Consider the following 25,702-nt stretch of genomic DNA (forward strand, 5'->3'; position numbering starts at 1 on the left):
CTCATGGCTGTTGGTCATAGGGTAGGTAATTGTTTATTGAATTGTTGATATTTTCTAGAAAAATCAGCACAAGATGATTGATAAAAGATAAATTGAGACATGAAATAGCGAGATACAAATGTTATATGTACGATATGTACTGTATTTACACCCATATACCTGTCGGATGTTATATGTATAGTAAAAGCAGAATGTCAATAAAATTGAAACACCTAGTGTGCAATACCGGATGGTTGCATTTCATGGTGAGTGAATACACTCTCCTCAATAGTTCAATGATGGAGAATACAAAGTTACTGCATCTCTGACTGTGTGTCTGTCTCACCATTTTAAATTTGTCTGCCCCTAAGTTGCTGTTTGATGAGGAGTGTACCAGTGTCAAGGGAATGAAAATGTCTCATTTCTGTGGATTGGATTTCTTTAGAGTAATGAACTTTGCCTCCAGAAAGTGAAGCTAAATCTTAGAGTCCAGTGGTGGACAGAACAGAGTGAGTGCCAGCCATCACATGTATTGACTAGGCCTACGTGTAGCTGACCTACACATCAATATCTTTTGCAAGTTTTATATTCTTCCTCAATGGAAGTGATAAGCTTGAGTACATCAGTGGGTGAAACAGATGAAGAATTCTCCTCCAGTGTAGCATTATCAAATTTAGAACTTCTCTGTTTACCAACAAGCTTAATTTTTCTCTCATCCTTTCCCTCTGAGGTGATAGTTACGGAAAAATCCGTTGCAGATGAAATCCCATTTGGGCACATGGAGGCAGATATGTACAGTTAACCGGGCCTCCTTCAAGAGCCTGTAGGTGGCTGTTCAGCTTCTGAAAGTTAAACATGGGTTCACGTTCACTGCACTAAATGTGTTTAAGGGAGACATTGTTGAAGTGTCACCTTTTCACGCAGACTTGAAAAATAGTGAAAGGGGATACTCTCCCTGACCCACTTTTCCAGCCTTTTCTACTGCTCTACCACATGATTAGAAAGAGAGAGAGAGAGAGATTTTCCCCTTCTTCTTTTTCTTCTTCTTCTTCTCCTCCCAGAGCCTCTGGGACAGATTGTGGATAGGGCTTGCACATGCTGATGCAGATACCCACAACCCAGATTTTGTTCGGCCATCTTTTGAGATTTAACTTACACTCAATATGCGCTTTCACATGCTTCCCTTCTGATATGGGAATGCAGCCAGGCCTGCTTCCCTACTCCTTCGATGATGCTGCCTTTCCTCTGAAAAAAGGCAACTGCACTTCAAAATTTACTCTCATCAGTTTGGCACATATGCATCTGCAGAGTTAATGTTTCAAAACATGAGCTGTAGCAAAGCTGATATTTCACCATGTAGGTCTTCCACCCGACATGGATTAAAAAACCTGATCTACCTGCATTATCATCTTCCTTCATTCACTGTACATGTGTGGTGCCAAAATTCGGGGGGGGGGGGGGGGGGATGAGGATGTGGGGACGAGGAAGGACGGGGAAGAGTACTATATTGATGTTTACAATGTTTTCCTCTTTCATTTGTGCCTTTTTGTATTCATAGTATGTGTTGAACTTCTGGTACATTTTGTTACTTCTGTTCTGCACACATTTCTACATACAATTCAACAAATATCAAGACATGGATATAAACAACCAGTTTAATTTGTGGATATGTGAAACTAATAAATCAGAGAATTGTGTAAAGCATTCTGTCGGATATTATACTCTGCTACGTTCTTTTGTTTGCAAGGTGCATGTTCATTAATCAACCTATTGTTATTTTGTAGTGCAATATCTATAACCAATTTTTCTACAATGCACAAAGTGCTAAAACACCTAGCCATAAAGTAGCCTGTTGGGATTGATGCGTAATTTTTTTTTTCAACCACTACATTCAAACATTGATCATCCCCTGACAAATGATGTATGATCATGGAGCCCCACAGTGTGACGAGAGATGTAATTGGATAATGGTCAGCTGCGTCCAGTAGACCTCCATGTATCTCATAATCTATCATTCAGCTCATGTTTATGTCAATGTCACCCTCCCAGAATGCCTGATAAGAAGTGAAGACCATTGGAAACACAAATTCATAAATCACTGACATCTGCGAGCAATGCTCATACTAATTGCAACAGTGCTGTGCTCTGCATAACCCATCTTGTCTTCTTCTTTTTTTTCTTCTTTTTTTCTTCTTTTTTTTTTTGGGGGGGGGGGAAGGTGGATGGGGAGGGAGATATTCATGCAGAAGGCAGTTGATCAATCTGCCTGTCAGTGGGTTATCATGCCAAATAGTGACAGCCAAATTTAGACTCCATTCAGTATATCCTGCCCTCTTCTCTCCTGGCGTGTGGCATTAGCTGATATATAATTTCATGATGTGTAAGATGAGTAGCCCTGACATTTTCCTTTGTTATTGGGACATGTGCAAATGTTCATAAATCTGGTTGTGTTCCCCCTGTATTAGAGGTGAATTAGCTTGTCACATTGCATGTGTCATTCTTATCGTTGTGATATCAGGCAATTATTGATAAACATTGTTATCCGACATCAAACAGTAAGTGACAGGTATATGAGAGAGAAGGTCAAACAGCTGTGTTTGAAGAGAAAACAAATGGACAGTGATAAAGATAGATGAAAGGAGAGGAAGGCGTGTTTTGTATTATAGGTTAACTAAGAGGGAAAAAAAAAAAGATGAAAGATTTTTGAATGATGAGTTTTGTTAGAATGACGCAACTGAAGAAACAATTATATAAAGCAACAACAGACGAATATTAAGATAAACAAAATCATTCACTATGCAACCAGACATTAATCATTCTTCCAGAAAAATCCAGACATACTAATACTTCCAGAACATTCTCATATTTTCCATTGCCATTTAAACAACAAGAGTAAGGCAGGCAGTGGTTGAAATCACCACAAATTACTGGTTTGAGGCACAGAAGACTCTAATGTGTCCTAAATCACACCATCATGGATATGCCACTACATGAAAAAAGTTGGAAATGCGTAAGTAGGCGCTGAGATTGGCGGATGGCAGGGAGGCAAGAGGATATGATGCTTCTGATGTAACGCCGATGCAGAATTAGATAGATGTCCTGTGGCCATGAGTGGGAAGCATGCCTGTCACTTGATCATAGACTGCTGTCACATCAACCTTCCATGTCTTGTGTCTCACAAGGATACCAAGTGAAGCTTAGCGGGCACCAGATGGCTGCAATTTCGAGTATCCATTTCATGTGGCTAAGACCTAGTCAGGCATTAGGGCATTGTGATATATTTGGGGAGTATTTCATCTCTCAGCCAGACATGGCTCGAGTGATTTATCTTGGGTGCAAAGACCTTATTGCTGACTGCATATCTTTAATGACAATGCACACATTGTCGGCTGAGCTGTAGAAAGGCATGAACATAGCAGATTGTGCACAGTTCAAATGATCATCTTGATAAACCCTGCTGACAGTGTATAGTGAATCTTCCCTCCCCCTTTCTTTTCAGGAAACAATATGTTTACGAGACTAGTAGGTGGTATTTATGTAACAGAATGGGGATCATTATAAGGATGTGCAATTATAAATTATAAATTGACTAAAGCCTATAAAGTGTAGATCTCAATTCATTAAAGATTCAGTACATGCACAATCAGCAGATAGTGCTCAATCCACATCAAGTAGTTTGCTAACAATTCCCTGTAAAGTGTTCCCGGTTGATGACTCTTGTACCTTTTTGCTTCTTACGCATTTTATTTTCACACACAAGCTTTTATTTTTATACATTGAAAGCTTCAGTTTGTGTCTAAAGTAAGTTTTCAATCTGGAATGTCAAATGCGAAGCAAGGAATCCATTAAGGTTTAAATCTTTCATCTTACCATTGTTCACTTTGAACATTTCTGCAAGTCAAAACAGTATCGTGTTATTGTTTGATGGGTTGTGTGTTTTAGTGTTATCTACCTTGTCCTGTGCATTTTCCTGTACACTGAAAATCTACCTCTGTGAGGCATTGGGGCCTGACATAAGCAGCTAGAGTCGGTGGTTTTTTGAGATACATAAAGTGGGTAGCTTTATGTCAGGCTTGAGCTGGCATGCAATGAGGATGGATCACCAAAGAGAGTGGGAGGGCTGTGATGGAAATCACAGTGGCATGAGTTTAAAGCCATGACTGCCCTCCTCCTTTTATCTAAATGTCAAACTGTCACTCAGTGTGCAGCCAATGGACAAGAATTTATTTAACAGGGGTTTTTTTTTTGTGGGATTTGCATTACATGAGAAAATATAGTGAAATTAAAATTTTGTTTGTGTTTATTGGCAGGATTGCATTTCTGAAATGTAAAACTTGATTGTCTTAACTGAGGAATCTCTTCTGCATTTGAAGTGCTATACAGGACTCTACCAATGTAGAGATGTGGGGACATAGTGTATGATAGTTTCGTCTGTGTCTAAGACTATATGTGATAACTTGAGAAATGTATGAGCCATAGAGGGCAGTGAGCAGACTGTCGCAAACAAAACTGCATCCTTGTAGCTGAATTGTCATGCATTGTGACAAATTGACATATTTGTGCAGCAGGTATTGCTGCATGCAATCTTAGGACATGTACTTATGTTGACCAAAGGAAGAGTGGAGAGTGGTGATGAAAAACAGTGAATAGATTAAAGATTTGGCAAGACATATAAAGATATAACTCTATTGCTCTTGGAAAAGATTCTGTGTTCAAAGAACATGATTCTTGCATATTGCTGGAAATAAGCACAGTGAATCCAAATGAAAAGAAAACTTCCAGTGTGGATTTCATGTGGCCAAGCTGGAAACTGAGTAGCATGGTGCGGTCAATAATACTCTTCAGCAAAGGTCAAATCTCTCGAATCAACCAAACTGGAGAGTAGTTGACCCTGCAGGCATGATCATGGGAAAAAATGTCTGGAGAATTGCATATATGAAGAATTGTATCAACTCTAGATATCTTGAGTTCTGTACAGTTACAGCTGTAGCATGCAGATGAAAATTCAGTACCTAGCAAAGCCTTGAAGAGGGTGTTATTCTCTGCATTGCTGGTTTCTAAGATTTGTATTTCATATGACCTGTAGAATCTATTCTTTGTGTCTTCTTTTAATGACTAATGAAAAGGACATCTGTTTTAATAGCTTTTAAATTTTGCTAAGCGGATGCTGTTTGCAATTTTACGCGAACATACCAACTCTGCTTCTGACATGAATGTGACATGCACGCATACATCTATCCATTCATTCCTGCACTCCCTGATTGTGAATTCAACCACTCACAAAATTTGTGGGAAGTCCTGACAATTCACAAAAATTTGACTTGCGAAATAATTGGCATGTACAGTAATTTATACTCAATGTTATGTCACAATACATGTCAACAGTGTCCTGATCCATCATGTTGTCCGAAATTATTAAATGGTTGCCAGCCACTAGCTATACATATTTTCCTGTCAGTCAATTCCTTTCAGACCAGTTCCCCCTGTCATGTATTGGGTTTTAGTTCTATGTACATCACCTTGCACCATGGTGATTGTAATGTGATGGGGTGTGACTGTCACGGCATTTCATGTATGCTTTTAGACAAACTTTTGTGTTTGAAGACAAGTTGAAATATCAGCATATCTGAGTAAGTTGTCGAAATTACCATATATCTCAAGTTACAGAGTTGACAAGAAATCTGCTAGCCACCATTAAGATTTTTCTTCCTGCAGAAGTAGCACTTAAATATCCTGTCTTTGCCCTTAATCATAAGGGACACAAGAGGTAAATATTTTTGTCTTTGTAATGTTATCATGAATATGTTTAGTTTTTGAAAAATATTTCACTGAGATTCATGCTGTTGGATGACTCATGTTCTTAATGCCCTCATGTATTCTGGTGTTTGTTGTAGGACAAGCGTTTCAACCCAGAGGTTGACAAGATGACAGGCTACAAGACCCACAGCATCCTGTGCATGCCCATCTGCAACCATGATGGCGAGGTGGTCGGTGTCGCCCAGGTCATCAACAAGATCACCGGGTCACATGAGTTCACTGGCAAGGATGAAGAGGTTGGTATAAGAATCTGACTTCACAAGTTGTCTTGAAGTTGTGGTCTGAGATCTGTCAAATGCAAATTGACCTGCACTTTTAGTAAACAAAAAAGAAAAAGAAAAAGAAAAAAAAAGATATTGCTAATTGGGTCAATGGTCAAAAGTGCAGGTCCCTCCTTATTTTGTAAGAATATCTATATCTGGATTTTGCATTACCTTTATTCATTTGTAAATGAAAGTTTTACAATGTCAGTGGAAGAAATCAGTTTTGAAAAAAAAAACAAAACAAACAAACAAAAATAAGCTTTTAATTAGATGCTTTCATCAACTATGGGAAAGACTTTTTAATTAAAATTTTTGTGATTAAGGTTTGTCATGATGGCTGTTGGAATTGTAACATTGATGATGTTGTAAACTCAGTTATTTTCTCACCAAAACTGAGATGAGCGATGAGCCTATGTAAGGCTTCTTGAAAATTACTGATTTACAAATTGTTTGTGTTCCACATGTTGAACAGTGACAACATCTTTGTGATGTTCACATCTTCTGTAGATATACTGTAAATGCCATTGTGTCATTGATTTGTACTTAACGCTCTTCAGCTGAATTTAACGACAGGTTGTACTTGTGATTTGATTTATGTTGTTGTGTATGATGTAGATGCCCTTTGTGTACACACACCCACACCCACACCCACACCCACACACACCTACACACATCACACATCTCACCTACACACACATGCTTTCATATTCATTGCACACATTCATGCATGCGTGCACATGTACGTTAAGGGTCTGTAATGGCATGGGGCAAGAAATCATTCGTGTGAATGATGGACATCAGAGAATGTGCTTTTATTCCTCTCCTGTACATATTGGTGAAGATGAGGGTATGACTCTAAGAGAAAGATGTCATAATTTCATTTTGATCAGATCCTGTGGCTTGTTGCCTATGATAGTCATCTAACCCTGCTGGACTCTCTAGAATATAAGAAACTGGCAAACAAACAAGTAAACAGGAATTAGGGAGATGCATGTGAAAGTGCATTCACAGTCAAGTCCCTCAAGATGCTTTAATGCTGCCGTCTGAGGCTTGACAAGCCCACCAGTCCCGAATTCCTCTGCTATACGGATGCTTTGCCCTATTGATTGGAAAGTGGGCTTCAGTCCCAGGCGGAAATGGCCTGTAATTAAATTTTGTGCCTTTTTTTTTTGTCCACTTACAAAATTGGTTCCCAGACTTGTATCTCACATAGATGGCAAATTCAGAGAAATATTTTGTACATTTCATGTTCCCAACACTATAAGATGCATGCAGATTCAATAATGTGTGAATAAACATGGGATCTTGCCACAGTATTTAAATGATTCTCTCAGGGAATTAGTTGAATTTCTAATGTTCCACTACTTACTGTCTGACTGACGAAAATATATTTACCAGGTATACAGAGTCTATGATGGGGATCATGTTTTTTATTAGCCAATATTTACCTTAATGGTAAATCCTCAATATTTTGCACAAAGACACATAATTCTCAAGACATTTATGTATTATACATAGTATACATACACACATACATACACACACACATACATACATACACATACAGTCTATCTATACATATTGCACTATTGTTATTTTTTTCCAGCACAATTTTTTTGTTTGTCTTAAGAGTGCACTTTCATCCATACGTTAAATGCATATCTTTTGTTGTGACATATTTGAAAGCTTGCGTGAAGAGGCTGGTAAGATAGTAAATGCCCCCTCAGCTGTATGCCCCTGACAGAGTGAAGTGCCCAGCCCCAGACTAAAGGCAGATGTCCCTTATTCTGGCAAGTCAATATTTGCCCACATTGTATTCCATACTCTGTTGAATTTGAGCTTCCTCCTGGACAGACTGGGGCCTGATTCTAATTTCACCTGCAAGTCCGGAGAGAGAGAAGTTGCGTTGGGGCTAAATGAGAATATCTTGGGATTTATATCAATCAAGAGGTCGAACCAGTGAAGTGATACGCACCAATTACCACTCATGCATGAAACTTCAGGCATGCTAGTCAGTCTAATTTCATTCCGAGGAAGGATTCAGATGCTGAGAGAAGAGAGAGAGAGAGAGAAAGAGGCATAAGTAGGAGAGAGGGAGATGGGGAGAGGGAAGTTGTTAAAGAAGGGAAGGAAAAGGTGAGGAATACAGTCATGTTAGGCAATGTTGTACAGACTACCAGGTAGGGCCTAGTTACAGTGTAACAGTGTATTACAGTAGAAGTGAAGATGGCGCTTGTAAAATAGAGAGAGAAAAAAAAAAGAAGGAGAGGGAAAGAGAGCAAGAGAGATGGAGAGAGAGGGAGAGAGCAAACATACAAGCAAAGTTCAGAGAGAAATCAACATAAAAGTACAGTTGACATTTTCTCCAGCAAAGGCGGCTGAGTGAGAAGAAAGGAATTGCTAGAAATTACAACAGATTTGGATGTATTCCTTTATGGCAGATGAAGTGAGTTTGTCATAGGATTGAATACTGTGGGGAATGGTTGCCTGTGCAACAAAGGCGAAGATATTAGCAGATGATAAGTGGAAGCTGGCAGGAGCAGGTAAACAGAATATTACAAGGTAAATGTCATAGGAAAAAACAGAAGAAAGCAAAAAAAGCTCAAGAGTTTCATGGCATGGGAGCGGATGAACATGTGAGTTGGACAAGGGGAAACAGGAACAATGAGTGAACTGAGTAACAGGGACAGATATTAAGAACGAAGATTGCAAAATTTATTGTAGAAAAATAAAAGAAAAGGCCAAGCTTGAAAAGCAGGGCAGTAAGGAATAGAGGGGAAAAAAAATCGTAGAATGAGGAAGTAATAGGTAAATTTGTAGATGCTGAATAAATGGCAAAGGGTAAAACTAAAATGGCACAGAAGGAGGAGCAGGGAGGAGAGGCATGTAGACTTATAGCCGCTTTACCTATTAAATGATTTCTGTTGATGTGCCATATCTGTCAGTCCACATCAACCACCAGGGTGGGGCGAGGCTTTCAATTTGTACAGTCCAGCATGTGGGGGTAAGGGCACTTTCTTCCAAGCCAGCCAGCATGGCCAGCATGCATTTTATTAGAACTTTGGGGGTGGTTTTCTAGCTGTGTCTATCGGTCTCTAATCTGTTGTGTAAACCACCAATCAAAGTGCAAATGCAAAGCTGTCCACTTTTCTCAAATAGAAAAAATGCAGAAATTCATCCCATGGAAAAATCGAATGTACTTTGATTCACATTTCAAAATGAATGAGAGTAGTGCATCATTCCTTACCCATTGTACATGGTACTTATCAGTGGAAAAACAATAGCTTTTGATTGTAGCTGTAAGTGACATGTATGCGTAATTTGAGCAATGCGTAACTATCCCCAGTTTTGGTCCTTAAATTGCATGTGCACAGGGGCAAAAACTGCCCACCCTCCTAGAATGTCACGGGAAATTTGATTACATGATGTGTGTAACCAACATAAAGTCGATGTTATCATGTAACAAGCTCCTCTTGTAGTTTCAGCCATGTGTGGCCACACTGCCAACTTACAAGAACTGTAGATGCAAAATATTGCTGGGAAGTGTGCTGTCAGACTGTCCTAAAAAGCAGGAAGTGAATCTACATGTAGTTTCTTGTAATGTGACTGGGACTATGGTTGTGTCATGATAAATCATTTTCTTGAAAGAATCATCCACAGGAGGAAATTTTCCAAAATATTGTGATAGGCCATAATTGTCTGTGTTGTTGTTCTTGCGGCCATGTAAGTTTCATCTACGTTCAAAAGTAAGAGGGCATGGCACCCTTGTTGAGTTGCATATGTTAACATTGGCTGCGCTCTGGCTTTTGCTTTGTTTAGTGTTTAAAGTGCCCAGTGTGGAATACAGGAGCATATAAGACAAGAACAGAAATGCAATTAGAAAAAAAAAATACATTCTGTCCTCATATTTACTGCAACATCCCATCTTAAAAGATGAATAAAATGGATGTACTTAGAAAAAGAAATACATAAATTGACATCTGCACTCATGCAAAATGTATTTTGAGTGGTAATGGCATTTTTTTTTTTGAAGCAAAGTGTCGAATCTGTTTCGTAAAAAATCTTGTCTTTTAAATGCGATATAAAATCAAAGATGAGCCGGAAAGAAAAGAAAAATATAAGCAGAAGAGAAGAAAAAGCAAGGGTACTTGTCAAACCTTTTCTCATTTATTCCATATTTAAATGATTATGCGCTTTTACCTCATGTCAGATTAATGCTTTATTTGATGCAGTCATTAGAGACAAAGGTTTTCCATTCCCCTGATGAGCAAAAGGGATGGAAGATTTGTTCAGTTTATTCATAATTTCAAGTATTTGTTTGCTAAATAAATGTGCTAAAAGGGCATTTGTTCTTTCTTTTACAGCTCATCAGAATTATGGCTGTACATTAAAAGCTCTAGACTAGACTCTAGGGAGTGTTAACTTTCTCAGGTGATATTGGCATAATGTACACATGAGACAGGCGTAATATTTAACATTTTACGGTAGAACAGTCCATTATTACGCTGTAAAAGTGGAAAATATGAGGCTATTAATGATACTTTCATACAGCTGTAACTCAATTTGTAATGTCTAGCTTTGTGTATTTTTCTTGTTTTGACCTTCTAAAATTCATATCCGTTCATAGCACCATGCAGTAATTTCCTCCTGTATGGGCATGGGCAATACTAAGATGATGATTAAATTGTGTGCATATCTGTCAGTTTGAACTTTGTTCAGAGAATTGCCAAGGACAATCCTATTCACAGTTTACATTTATTTTATTTCATTCATCATGAATGCCTGCAAATCTGTTCACCATTGTTCCATCTCCGGCGGCTCAACTGTTCTCATCCGTCTAGGATTTCTGCTCAAAGCAAGGCAATTAGGGATGCAGAATCAATCTGCTGTTAACTGCTAGGTCTCCTACCCAGCCTGAATCCTGTGCTGCCTGTAATTACAGACGAATGTTTTGACAGGATTGATTTTATGTGTCGTCTCCATGACAACTCAATCAACAGCAGTCAACAGTGCCGTGTCAGTGGTTGGCTACATCTTAAGGAATAAACTCATGCAGGAAAAAAGAAAAGAAAAGGAAGAAAAGAGGATTGCTGCTGCTGCCGCTGCTGCTGGATGGACAAAAACATTTGTGCAGTGGGCAGGAGGGAGGTGACTTGCTTTTTAGTAGCTGGGCAGACCATCACTTTATTAAGAATGTGTCAAGTTTTCTTCATGAAAGTTGGCATGATTTGCATATACCATTCTCTTCTGTTTGTGTGTCTACACTTGTGTATTCTCTATTTGGTTGATTAGAAATTTGCTACAGTATGATATTTCTGTGCAGAATGTAGTTAATATTGTGATACAATGTAGATGTGAAGTATTGTGTGGTTCATAGCATTTTCTTTCTTTCTTTTTTTTTGTTTGTCTCTATATGGGTGAGGCTTTTCTTTTTTGTTCCTTGTTTTAGTGTTTTTGTTTATAGCTTTGTACAGAAATGCCACTTGCAATTTGCAATTCATAGGAGAACAGACTACACTGAAATTAAGAAGCAGTGAAATTCAAAAGCACCTTTCCCAAGGAATATTATGAAAGCTTTGTTGTAGACACCGAGTTGTTCTCATTTGCTCTTGGGGCATGATGATTGTAATCATGGGTATTATATGGCATAGAGGCATTATGTATAATCTTGCTTTCCCAGGAAGTTGACACAATGGTGATATTGTCGTATAGGTGTCTGATCATGTTCAGTCTTTCTTTAGTTACCAGAGCCTGGCAAAGAAATATTGCTACACCTGTCACTTTTCATCAGTCTCACTTTACCAACTGCATAAAGCTTCCAGTACAAGTTATTTGATGCTCAAACATAGTGATATCAGGCATCAAATACTAGGAAGAATTGTAATATCTCCCCCCCCCCCCAGTTATCAAGTCACAATGTAGGTAACTGTATGTGCCCCCTTCCTGCACAAAGAATGATAACAACAATAACAACAAAATCTAAAGGTTTGTAGGTGTACATGTCTGGAGTATATGGGGTCAGAGGGCTAGTATTACTGAACTTTGGCTAAGACAGTTGTTGCAGGAAGTGCCAAGTGGCGATGTTATTTTGCGAATAGAAACAAAAGGAAATTATTGATGAAATGGAAATTGAAAAGAAAGCGGGTTAAAGGTTGCTGGTCAAAATGTAGTAAACTTGAGCTTTAAATGTTAACTTGCTGGGAACGTTCAATGTTGATATAATTTGGCAGGAAGGATATGAATTGCCAACAGAAATCTTGTCGAAAGGTCACCGTTAAAAGTCCCGAACATTTGCTAAAGCCGTTGTTTTCCAGCTGTTGCTTCAACTGCTACAGTCCAATGAAAAACAGCTTTTTGTGACGAAAGTCAGAAAATATAAATATTCCTTATTAATGATGCTTAATTCTTAATGCCAGGGATAAAGATCAATAAATTTTGTGTACATTTAAAGGCCATATTTTGGCAGGGTCTGGCATTTTGTAGAAGACTTTAAACATTCTACAGTAGACTGCCCACTGCAGTTAAATCAATCTAGTACACTGTCATATTTCCTTTTTTTTTTAAAATCAGGCTTTAATTTGTTGTAATTGTATTAACTGTAATAACATTAGTTTAGTATACAAGTATGAATATGTGATGGTATTCTTCAGCTGTTTTCATCATGTGTTTGATTACAGTGAGTTCTGTTGTCATTCAAACATCCATTTGCAAGTTTATTGTGCATTTTTGTTATGCTTTCATGCTTTGGTTAGTGACACCTGAATACCTTACTTGCTTCCTAAGATATGAAACACTGGCACATGAACTGGATCACATCCCAAACTAACATGTCCTCTCCTAATGCTGTGCAAAGCACACAAGTCATTCGTATCAGAACTTTGTGCACTTTTGTGCACATGCTTTACTTAGAACCATGAAACCTTAAACTATGGAGTTTTTTAACTGTTTGTTTTGCTACCCATATCAGGGGGCATAAATGAGATAAATTTGTTAAACACCTCTTTCTAGTTTTTAGCAATTTCAAGGTATAAATAAGTTCTACAAAGTAAAGTGTGATTCATTGTAGTTTTTCTATAGTAGGGCATACTGTATACTGAATAAGAAAGACTGTGCAGAACAAACTGAAGACATACAATATCAGACGTAGATCTTTTAAATGAAAAACAAAGAAATTTGAGTGAGGCACCTGCTTTTCAAAAGCAGTCTATCGATTGGCCAGCCAATTAGTCTTTTCCGCTTAACTTTCCAAATCTGCCCTAAATCTGACAAAAGAAAAGGACTCCCAGAAGAACCTTTGGGAATTTGACATGCTAGTATAAAGGGAAATGAGACTGAAATTGATATCTCACCCTCTACATGCAAAGCTACACTCTCATGATGATTTAGTATCTGTGGTCACACACCATTTGTATGCAGGGAGTGTGTGGATGCAGCTGCCATTTTAGCACTACCCCTCTACGATCTTGCCAACCCCTGCCTCCCTCCCCCCCCCCCCCCCGAGCTTAGAAGCTGCTTGTATTACATGTGCCCCAAGAAACAGGGGATGCCGTTTCTTTTTCTGTAGCATTGTCATGGATTTCTACAGCTTCGTGAAAGCATTGCCTGTCCTTGAGTGTAAGTGGGCCTTGCAGATGACTTGATGTAATGTGGAAATGCAAGCCATATCTTTTACCTTAAGATATCATTGATCTCCACTTTCATGCTCTCTAGATGCAAGCACCCCCTTTCTTCGTATCCCCACCCTCACAGTCTGTAGTTATCCTGTACTCATTTTGAAATGACACCTTGCTGCAGCATTGAAAATCCTTGTTTTTGTTTTTGTTTTCTTGAGCTGTGAGCCTGCAGGAATTGGCGAGCATTTCCAATTATGGCAGGGAGCTTGGATATATATCGTCGCTGGGGTGACAAGACCTTGTATCTGCAATTTTGGTGAAAATGACTTTTTTGGATTAATAGTCAAATAATGGGTTAAGTGATGTCCTGTCCAAATCCCAACTGTCTTACTCCAAAAATGAAGCCACCATGGCATGTCAAAGGAAAGGCTATCCCATTCGCTATAGTGCTTTGGCCGCCATGTTTTTTGGCTCTCCTGAACATTTGACATTTTGTAGATACGAGGTCTTGTCGCCCCAGCGACGATATTCTAACAGATGATTAGGACATAATTCGTATCTGAATTTAGTGCTGAAGAATGACTTATGAGCACTCTTGAGTAAGATTAACCTGATTTGGCGCAACCTTGCATTATGCGACCATCTCTGTCATGTCAGTTTGTGGACAAATATTGACTCAGAACGGCTAGTGCTTTAGGCTTGATTTAATCAGCAAGAATTAGTAGCTTCTTGTCCCTTTAATTTGAATTTGTGACCATTTCTGTCTCGGCTATGTTGGCAGTTATCCAACATAGAGTTGTAAAGGATTTTAAAGTGTCTGTGGCCTTTTATTCCTGTTATTGTGTCAAAAACAACAGACATAGCATTGTATTGTGTGTGTGTGTGCGTGTATGTGTATGTGTGTTTGTGTGTGTGTAGAGCTAGCTTGGAACATGCCTGAGGAATATTATGGCTTTTCAGAAAAAAGGAACATTTTCAAAGAAGTTTGTTGGCATACTACCTTATGTTCTGTAAAATGTCCGGGTAATATAAATATAAATAACTGTAGACAAGCGATGTTTGGTCATTCTTCCCTCATCCCCCAAAGCACTAACTTGTCCCACAGAGCATGTGTAGTATCACTTGAAATGAAGATATGAATATCACTGCGGAGTGGACCAGGAGAGAGTAGCATTATGTGCATCTTTTTGGAGGTAAAGTATAGATGGTCATCAGTAATAAGATGCGCCTTCTTGTTCGTGTGCCAGTGCAGAACATTGCTCGATTGTGCTGTTCCTTGCCTGTTGTTCATGTTTAGATTTAAAGTAATTTGTTTTTAAGTGTCTGATTTTCATGTAAAATAAAAATTCAGTTTATTTTAATTTATATGAATTTCATACAATTTATTTTTTTTTATTTTATGAATACAATGAAGTAGGGCATATTTTTTTCCTTTTTTTTGTACAAGTTAAAATTTCTTTCACCAAAAAATGAAAAGATTACTATCTCAATATGCTTGTGCAGTGTAGTGTTTAGTGTTTAGCTTGTCTCGCAATGAGGCAGTTGCAAAGTATCAGTAATTGTTTTGGTTCCAAAGTACATTTCAGGATCAGTTGTGACACAAGGAAAATGAACTCAAGGATACCAACACATTGAATCTCTTGGGCTGATAGCCCAAAAGAACGGACAGTAATATTAAATATCAATTCCCGTGTGACACCATCAGCTAGTATACAAATATTCAATGTTTATGAGTGCGATGGTTCCGAATATTACATGAGCGTGCAAGTTTAACCGTTCTATTCAACGACGCGAAGCGGAGTTGAATAGAACGGTTAAACTTGCACCGAATGTAATATTCGGTACCGTCGCACGAATCATAAACATTGAATATTTGTTTTATACAACACATGATATCGAAATATTTAGGCATGGTCTAGAGTCTAGACCAAGATAGATATGCTTTAACCCTAAATAAGTAGGTCGAGAACTATGCGAAAGCCTACCTAGTCCTACTAAACGTTTATGCCTACTAATCACTATAGCTATACGTAGCGTACTGCCACTGGATGGCTCGATCTGTTGTAGGTCTTGAAAAAAGGTCTAGGCCTAACTAAACCCTATATATATAGGGCTAGAGAGTTTGCTTACCACTATTTAAAGCATACTGTATTTGACCACTTTCTTAGTATTTGCTGCTGCACTTCACTCATGATTAGCAATGAGCGGAGATCCTCATCAGAGACGAGAACAAAGCTCGGGTGAGAAGAGGTACAGTAGGTTTGTAGCCATGATAACGTAGTGGCATGGCCGTGCGTGTTAACGGTGGAACTGGTACGGTGGTGGTGAACCGGTTGCGTGCTGGCGCAGCGCAAACCCTACGGGTGCAAACCCTACGGGTGCGCGTATACCATCAATTAATGCCAGCTAGCTAGCGTACAATACACAAGTTCAGTGTGTCCTAGGGTCTATTGCACTGCCGGCTCGCTTGTACCGTTCAATAGTCGACTATTGCACTGCCATTGAGAGTGAGCGTTGGATAGCTGATTCCTCTGAATGTCATGTGACCCGCATTCATCCAATCAGATGGCAAGATTCCATACATGTGTTGTATAAAGTATGATAGTCAGTGGTACTTATCCTGGTGGAGCAAACTTGTTAGCAAATGGGAATATGTCAATGGTCTTATACTTCAAGGAACATTCAGAGCTATGTGAAAGTAGGTTCAACTTTTGTGTTTGGAAAGATGTAGGGGCGACTCGCAGTCTTCCCTTTTTGCATGCAGTTCGTGGTGTGTTTGCAAGCCTCTTCGTTAGATGCCCATCAGGAAGTGGATCGGGCCTTGCACGCATATGTAGAGCTGTTGAGAATGCAAGGCGTGTCCTCCACTAATGCCACTGTTTTGTAGAGAAATGATGGACTTGTTGTTAGGAGAGGGGGAAATGTATGCAGTGTAAACATAGCCACCACCCCTGAACTCGTGAAGAGATGGAGGAGAGTGGTGGGCGTGCATGTTTGATAGAGAAAGAGAGAGAGAGGAAAAGAGAACAAGAGAGGGAGATAGAGAATATGAGAGACATTAAGATCTAGACAAAGAGAAAGAGGGTAGGGATAGAGAGGGATAGAGAATATAAGAAATAAACCCTTTTCTTTTAACCGGACTTGAAAGAGAACTGGAAAATGCATACCATACTGTAGTAATTACAAACACATTCACAGAATCATCTTGAAAAGTTGATTGACACAGTCATCAGCAGAGCAGAATAATGGACTAGAGGCTTGTCACACGGAGTGGCTTTGTAGAATTATGGCAACTATTCATCAACGTAATGTATTATTCAGCACAATTTGTGGCTTTGCTCCATTATCGAAGAAGCTCAGGAGAGACGGCAGCACTGACGCCATTCCCACTTTCGTGTTCCATCAAACAGAGCAGCAACCGTTTTGCACTGCAGGAATTCAGGGATTTTTCATCCAATTGCAATGCAGATCCTCAGGGTGGTCAGGCAATTATGATGCCTAACAAGCAGGAGTAACTAATGACGGGCCATTAGTGTATACCAGTGGTCGTTCTAAAGTAACTTCTGAGACCAACTTGCTTCATCATGTTTACATGACTGAAGTGGCAATATTGTGGTATAACTCAATTTTGCATAGAGCAGTGTATGAATGCAGTGTTGTATCCCCAACTAGCATGAATGCAGTCTGATAATCCAGCGAGGGTAATTTAATCTGCACTGTCTTTCTATCCCCCATTACTTCATTTATGCACTTGTAATTAATTAGTAACTGTTTGCCACATATTTGGCTATGTGTAGTGTGTTTCAAGCTGGTTTCATAGAGTATTGTATTGTTCATAGATCTTCCCTGATATACAACCATAGTATGTACATTTACTTGGCATTTAAATTTTTGCTTCAAAAGGAAAATGCCCACTGCCCACTGGATCTAGTAGCGAATCTATGATAATCCTTTACATGGATATGTGTTTATTCATATGAGAAAAAGAGAAAAATATGGAGCCCAATCTTTGAAAGTAGATGAAGTTTGTCAGTAGAGCAGTTTCTTTAGAGCCGCTAAATGTAACAATCAGCCTCATCTGGTCACCTGTTGTTAGTTTTGTTAATTGAAAGAAGTGTTAATTTGATGTATGATTTTGCTGCTTGTTTTGACTTGCGATGGAATTCTCCGACATGTTTTGACTCTTTGCTCTCTCCCGCTCTCTTTCCGCTCTGGTCTTTGCCACCATGTATTCTGCAGGTGTTTCGCAACTACCTGACCTTTTGTGGGATCGGAATAATGAATGCTCAGCTCTTTGAGATGTCTGTCAACGAGTACAAGAGAAATCAGGTGAGAAAGAATGGGAGCCATGTAGGTGGGATAAGGGTGGGGAGGGGAAGTGAGGAGGTAGAAGGGGGGATGTAAGGATTGTCTTCACACTCATCTAAAGTGGAAACTGGAGGAGTGTTTGGAAAAGTGAATGAGAGAAAAAAAAAAAAGGAAGGAAGTGGAAACAGGAATTCAGGGACTGCCCGATTCAATTAAGTCACCGGAAACTAGAAACATTTTGCCATGCATCTTCACACTCTTTTCTGTCCCCACTTCCATCTGGTGATTCCTCTATTCCCCTCCCTTTTTGTTTGCCCAGTTCTCCCTTTACCTTCTTTCACTCCTTTGTGCCTCCTTCACTCTGGGCCATTTCCACAAATTTGATGTCGAAGAAGTCATGTGCTAAATAAATGTAAAATCGATGGGAACACAAAATGCCTAAACCCGACGGACAAAGGGGGGGGGGGGGGAGCAGACCATTACATCTGCATTTAAGTCACCAAATGTACTGCGGTGTGATTTTGCAGAATGATTCACCAAACTTACTTGCCCATATTAGCATTTGCAGCTTTGGGGTAGAGAGATGGCCAGAATGGGGTGGTATCAGGCAGGCAGGGTGGGAGACTTCTATCTGAGATTCTATCTGTGATGGAATTATCAACACAGTGTGGTGTGCTACATACCTTGTCGCCACTTTCTTCAAAATGTACTCCGTATGTGGTCTTTTTTTTTTTTTTCCTTAACATATGTACAGAAATCGTGCATTAAGCTAACTAAAGTATGGATTCACACGCTAGATACCAGTATGAACGAATGTACTGTAAAAGTTGATATTTTCGTGTACAGTTATTTTCACGAATGCGGCGTTCACCGACGTATTCACAAGATGTTGTTTTTCACAATTTAATGGCACTATTTACCATGTGCAGATGAAAAAAAAAAAGAAACCCAGCTTTAGTGCTTCAAAATATTTCTAGAATGTGAGTAAGGGATAGAAAAAACCAATGTAAAAATGATAATCAGTATAATCAATGTTAACTATTTTTGAATATACAAATTGTGAACAATAGTTTCATTAAAATCATTTCTAGAATATATCCCCTACAGTTGTGGATTATTGAGAAAATTAGTGATATCTCCTCATGTGGCTGTATTACAAAAATTGTATTTGGTAGGATGTTTTGTAATACAACTGAAGTATACGTAATATGCGTTAAATGTGATAACTCAAGTTTAAAAAAAACTATTTTTGATCACTGCTCTCAGTGGTGGTATACAGTGGCTTTAACACTGAGACTATCCGTATGTGCACTATGTGCACCTTATGTGACTAACATTTTTGTGTGTTGTTAAAGTCACTTCCCAACAGTGATTTGCAATATTCACAAAAATAACAGTTTTTACAGTACTGTGTGTCATTTTTATGCTACTGGCTTGTGCCTGTAGTTATACTAAAGATGGTATTCCTTCAGTTTGCGACATTTACTCTGATTGAAAGGATTTTAGAAGTCTTACTGTCAGTGTTATCACACAAATTTTATATTGACATTATTTTATAACACAAGGACCCAGTGTACCAAGGTGGTTTGAGTCAAATTCATTGTTAAGATTGATACCCCATTTAGAGTCCCCCAAAACACACACAGCCTGTAGAGGTTGTGCCATGTTTACCTCAGACAACAGGGGCCCTAAACGGTCATGGCACAAAGCATGAGTCTGGAGTGAAACTGGCATGAATTTGGTGTGAATTTTGTGCTAGACAGCCTAGTACGAGTCTATTCCTACATCGAGAGGTTGTGCTGTGTTGACCGCAGACGAGGGGATTCTTATGCGGTCTCGATGTGAACACGGCACACACTTCTGTCAACCTGCGCTGTTTGTGGCAGAGTGCTCATCATACACACAAGAAACTGCCCACCTCTCTCGGAGAAATGCATGCCCACTGGTTTCTATAGAAACATATACCAACCTTGTACTAGATAACCAGGGAACTCTAAACAGGGGTCTGTCTCACCCTCTGCTGAGTTAGTAAAAAAAAAGAAAAAAAAGCCCCCCCCCATGAAAACAAAAAACAAAAACAAACAAACAAACAAACAAAAAAATTGTTTTTGTCTGGCATGTCCTCTGGAGGTCCTCCTAGTCAGGGGACTTTAAACAGGGTATCAATCTATAGATGAACAAGCATGTAATAGGCATGGACCTTTCACATGTATGTATGTAGATGAAATTTGCATAATCCTTGTGCTAAATTTGAACTACCTGTGTGAATTGTGGCCAAAGTGTTGAATAAGTTACAACAACCATGATAACTCCACTGTGATATTATTTGTTTACACACATTTACGTACATCCTGTAGTCATCTTACAAATGTGACTACGCATAAAAATTCTGAAATGTACAAAGCGCGTGGTAATTATATGCACAATGCTTTGCTGAAAGTAGCGCTGCACTCTGGGAGTAGAAAAAAACATGGAAGAGGTTGTCTGTGAAAATAAAATTAACTACAGCAGAGTAAGTGTAGAATAGCTAATCAACACCCACCTCTGTACAATTGCTGTAGCATTTATGTGTAGCACTAGAATAGAGCAGCAGCGAAGTCACTGTACATTCACATCTCTCTTGGACAGGTGCACATTTGAAGGCCTTTGCAACTGTGTTCTTGTTTGTGTATCTAGATATCATTACACATGCATTCTTCTTTTAACATACTATGAACAAAAGTATTCAGGATGACTGTTTTGCATGGTGAAATGATACTGCACCTTGAAATCTGCTATTTGGTCCTTTTGTAAGTGCCAACAAAACTTTCAGTACCTCAATAATATGAGCAACTTCATACTTAGTCCAAGAGTATTAGTTTTAACCTGGACATTTTTGGTAACAAGCTGATTTTTTCAGGATTAGGTCCAGAAAAATGTTTAGAATAACATACTAAAAGTCCCCATAAATCCTCCTTGAGCGTTTTTCGCAATCCAAGATGGCATCCAAAATGGCTACCATTTCCTGAAATTTTATAACTTTCCGACCACAGAACCCAAATACAAAATTTGTGTGTCTTTACATGTTTTGAAGTGCGAAGAACTCAATAAAGTACATTTCAAGAGATATTGACGCACGCAAGTGCCGTAATCCAAGATGGCGTCCAAAATGGCCGCCATTTCTGGAAATGCTTATAACTTTTCAAGCAGGTAACCCAAATACAAAATTTAAATGTTTAAATATATGTTTTTAAGCATTAAGAACTCAATAAAGTACATACTAAGAGTTGTTGAAGCATGCAAGTACCGTAATCCAAGATGGCATTCAAAATGGCCGCCGTTTCCTGATTTTTTTCTCATGATTTTGCAAAATAGATTTCCCCTGTACACACTTGGAATGTCAAAATATATGAATTGAGTGACAAGGAACCAAATGTAATACTTATTCAGAGATTTTGAAACACGCATAAAGCACTTAAGCACTTTCAGAAAGAAGAAAGGGTGTCCAAATGGCCGCCATACATTTCCTTTTTTCTCATAACCCTGCAACTGTGTAACCGTGATATGCATTGAAATGTCTAAATATATACTGTGAGACATAAGGAACCCAATGAATTACTTATTCAGAGATCATGAAGCACATAAGTATTAATAAAACCACACACAAGTTCTTCCCGAAAACCAAATGTTGCCCAAAATGGCCGCCATTTTGTTTTATCAAAACATTGCTGTTTTTAGCCTGTTTTAAGAGACAAAGATATTCAATATACCGTTAGAGATTCAACAACTCAGAAGGTCCATTGGAATATTTCCCTTAAATGTGCATAACATGGGTCGGCCTACAGGTTGGATGGGATGCATCCCCCCCCCCCCACAATCATTATTTTCCAAATATTCAACCTCAAGTATATACACTTTGTCATTGAATTGCAATCATAAAAATGCAAAACATCCATTGCTCAGCCTGTTTCCATAGACTTTGTACACTTTTGAGATTGACAAATTTCTGAGTATGTCATTAAAAAGTGTGCACCAGATCCTTCACTTATAAAATGCAAAAGTTAGTTTCCTTATATTAGAGGGTGATTTGCAATTCTTAACCCTTCCCCGATTTAAATCAAATGCCCCTTTGATTAACAATTTCTATAATTAATTATCACACCAACTTTGTGCAAATGATATAATTATTTTCATTTCAATTCAAGTGTAAAAGCTCCCTCGTGTTGGAGGGGTTGGGGATACTGAGGCTATGAATTATCTACTCTTTGAGGATGGACAATTTTCTCAATATGACACAAAGGGTGCACTATTTAATGATGATCATAAAAATGCATGAACTCCCTCTAGTCCAAAGGGGTCCTTCCCCCCCCCCCCCCCCATCCTCCACTCGCTCATTGCCTTGAATGTTCTAGTCTTTATTCTACTTACACTTTTAATAGAAACAAAATCTACTATTTCATCAACAATGCGCAGCGTAAACCCCGAAATTTTTAGGTCTGGAAAAAAAAAAAAAATCTCCCTTTTGTGTGAGGGTGCTTCACCTCATACAACTCCCCCTCATATTTCCATAAATATATATTTTCTTATTTATATGACAAAAGAGTGCCCTAAATCTCTGAATTTCAAATTGGAAAATGCCAAAAAGTATTTATCGTATGGGAAGGAGTATTCTCCTCCCACACTTCCCCCTCCCTGACACTTTCTGTAATATATATTTTTCCTAACATTTTTAAATAGAAAACAAATATCGGATATTTCACCAAATGGGTGCAACAGATCTGAAAATACAAAAATTTCCCTCGTATGGGAGCGGGCAACCCTATGACCGCACACTTCAATGAATATTATATTTTTTCCCCTTTTTTTTGATGGAAACAAAAATCTAATATTTCACCAATAGGGCATCAGATGTCTTGATATCAAGTCTGAAAATGCAAAATCTCCCTCATGTTGGGGCTGGGGTAATCCCTCTTCCACACCCTCCCATTGCCCCTTTCCCTGAATACTACTTCATGTATATATTTATTTTACTTTATATATATTTCGACATTGAAATTTTGAATTTGTGTTCTGTGGTTGAAAAGTTATTTAAGAATTTCAGGAAATGGCGGCCATTTTGGACGCCATCTTGGATTGCGGAAAATGCTCAAGGAGGATTTATGAGGACTTTTAGTATGTTATTCTAGACATATTTCTGGACCTATCCTGAAAAAAATCAGCTTGTTACCAAAAATGTCCAGGTTTAAGCCTATTTTGACCTAATGCTCTTGGACTAACTTGCAGACATATAATACTCATATAATATAATATTCATATATTGCAAATAATATCCACTGAGGCATATGCAATTCTGAGAATGATCATGCTGCGCATGGCATTACCCCTTGCTGCTCACCATGGGGGTTCTTTCATCCTTGGCCCTGTCCTTGTCCAGTATATGATGTATGATGTGTGTTGTGCCATGGGATGAGAGACAGTGGAATTTCTCCATGACCCTCTCTGCCAAAGCACACATGTGCCGTGCAGGGAAGGATACAATGCGAGTGTGACTCTGATCTCCCCCTCCTCCCCCTTCAATGCAACTTCATAACTTAGATACAAGCAGCATGACTTTCCAAAATTTCTTTTTGCATTGTTTACTTCATATCTGCTACAACTCTTTGCATATGCTTTCCTGTGGTTACTTGATATATGGAGCAAAGTCATTATTATACCCCCACCCACACAAAGTTGTCTTTGAAATACAGTAAATCAAGGTGATTTTGTTTTTTCTGGTCTCACTTTTGATAAGGGGGAAATTGAATTGTGTCTGGTAAATACTTGTGTAATGAATGACTCTTTTTTTGAACTGCTAAGTTTGATGTTTGAGGTAGCATAAGCATAATCATATCATTACTATTATACTAATGCAATTGCCTGTTAAGTGTTTAAAGCACAACTTCTAAGCACTTCAGGTTCTGAACAAGATTCATGCTCTGATGGTATATGAAGGACTGTTGTGATAAACTAATCTGACATGGCAATAACTTACCATTACCTTTATATCGATTCAATTCAATTTAGTTCGGTTATACTTCATTTTCATTCCATAAAGAAATAATACATAATACAAAATATACATTTGACAAATTCTATCATATTGCAACTTGTAAGAAGTACAAGTTAGAAAAGTAAATACAAAATATATGCACAAATGAAAAATCAAGTCATGTAAAGACGTATGCATTGACTTTTTGTCTTTTATTCATGTATATCACAGCTTTCATCTGATTCAGTGACAGACCAAGGCTAGATATGTCTGACAAAATAATTTGTTGACACAGCGGTGATGTTTCTTGTCTTGATATTTCATGTCAAATCTGGTCAAGCATTTCTGTTAGCATGTCTGTGTGTATTGTAAGAGCTCTTCTAGGCGACTCACTGCTGCAATTTTGTTGGACAGCTCTGGAATGACAGTGCATTCCAGTGTTCAGTCATGAAGAACGTCCCCATTTCCCGAGTGTGATGTGGTGTTCCTTTCTTCTGTTCTCCACTCGTTTTGCTGACTCCTGCCGCGTGAAATGTCATGACCTTTAAGACCGAACAAAATACACCGGCTCGGCGAAATAAACTGCGCAAGGGAGATATCATGAACGTTATGAAATATTGAATTCAGAGTAGATTTATGACGCTTTTGCTGACACTTTTTTAAGAGAGAGAGAAAAAAAGAAAGCTACATGAGCTAAATTGATGAGCAGACACGACCGGCCGAGTGCCCTGCAAACTGTGTCTCTGCTTCCCACAGCGCTCCCCTCTTCCTCAAGTAATTTGTTATTGACTCTTTGCATGACCCACGCGCTTCATCCCTTGGCCACGGGAATGTGTTTTTAGCTTGTAAAGAGAGTTTGTTTAGGGTGGAAAAAGAAATCAGCTCGCTTACCCAGGAGACGGTGGCCTCCCCCAGGCAAGGTGCGATACATTGCTTCCACCTCAAATGGTGTGTAAAGACAATGATTGCCGTCCATTCCAAGGGGATTTTTCTGAGTTTTGCCAAACATATCCGCAGAAACCCTTTCTCACGCCAACCAGGTTTATACCTCAAAACATATATCCTGTCTTTTCTGCACTAACCATGAGGAGAAAGAAACCAGAGGGGAAAAAAACCCACACACACACACACACACACACACATATACACACGCACACACAACAAACGGCAAAGCAGCAGAAACTTGGTGGCTGAATGATTAATATTACATTTTCATGGTTAAGACAGAAGTGCTAAAAAAAAAAAAAAAAAAAAGAAGAAGAAATCCAGTCAAGACTTTGATAGAATATGGGGAAAACTGTGTCATGAGGTATTCTCCATCCTATAGTACAGAGAGCTTGGATACTCAAGCCAAATAGAATTTATGTGGAGGACTTAGGCACAATCCAGGCCATTCATCTGAGATGACTTGGGAATGCAGAGAAAATCTCTGAAGATTTAGGTCTCTAGCCGAGTGGAACAACGTATCACCATCCTGACAAAGCAACACAAGTGAAAAAGGTGCATTGTCAATGAGTTTGTATTAAAGAAAAATTATTGTTAGAAAGTGAAAAAAAAAATGGTTTTGACTGCACTGGAAATAGAAGAGTTGAGAGGTAGAAAAAAAACAAAGCCCTTTTGTCCACCCAGAGTACCCATTTTTATTTGCAGTGTTGTGGCATGTTTGTGTTTGTCAGTGTGCCACCTTGTGAATTGAACTGAAATTCGAAGGAGAA

General features: G+C 38.7%; 1 protein-coding gene across 5 annotated transcripts in view; it reads left to right on the forward strand.

The window, feature by feature from the left end:
* LOC140241808 (cGMP-specific 3',5'-cyclic phosphodiesterase-like) overlaps positions 1 to 25,702 on the forward strand; it is a 169,022-nt gene that overhangs the window by 43,232 nt on the left and 100,088 nt on the right. For all 5 annotated transcript variants that reach the window (XR_011902107.1, XM_072321558.1, XM_072321559.1 and 2 more), the window contains exons 3-4: positions 5,874 to 6,032; positions 17,912 to 18,001. Coding sequence is in view for 4 of the 5 variants with exons in the window: in XM_072321558.1 (XP_072177659.1) it covers positions 5,874 to 6,032; positions 17,912 to 18,001 (249 nt within the window). In the remaining variant the exon portion in view is untranslated. The remainder of the gene's footprint in view (positions 1 to 5,873; positions 6,033 to 17,911; positions 18,002 to 25,702) is intronic.

The sequence above is a fragment of the Diadema setosum genome, chromosome 18 (assembly GCF_964275005.1).
Source record: "Diadema setosum chromosome 18, eeDiaSeto1, whole genome shotgun sequence".
In the NCBI taxonomy this organism is placed as follows: domain Eukaryota; kingdom Metazoa; phylum Echinodermata; class Echinoidea; order Diadematoida; family Diadematidae; genus Diadema; species Diadema setosum.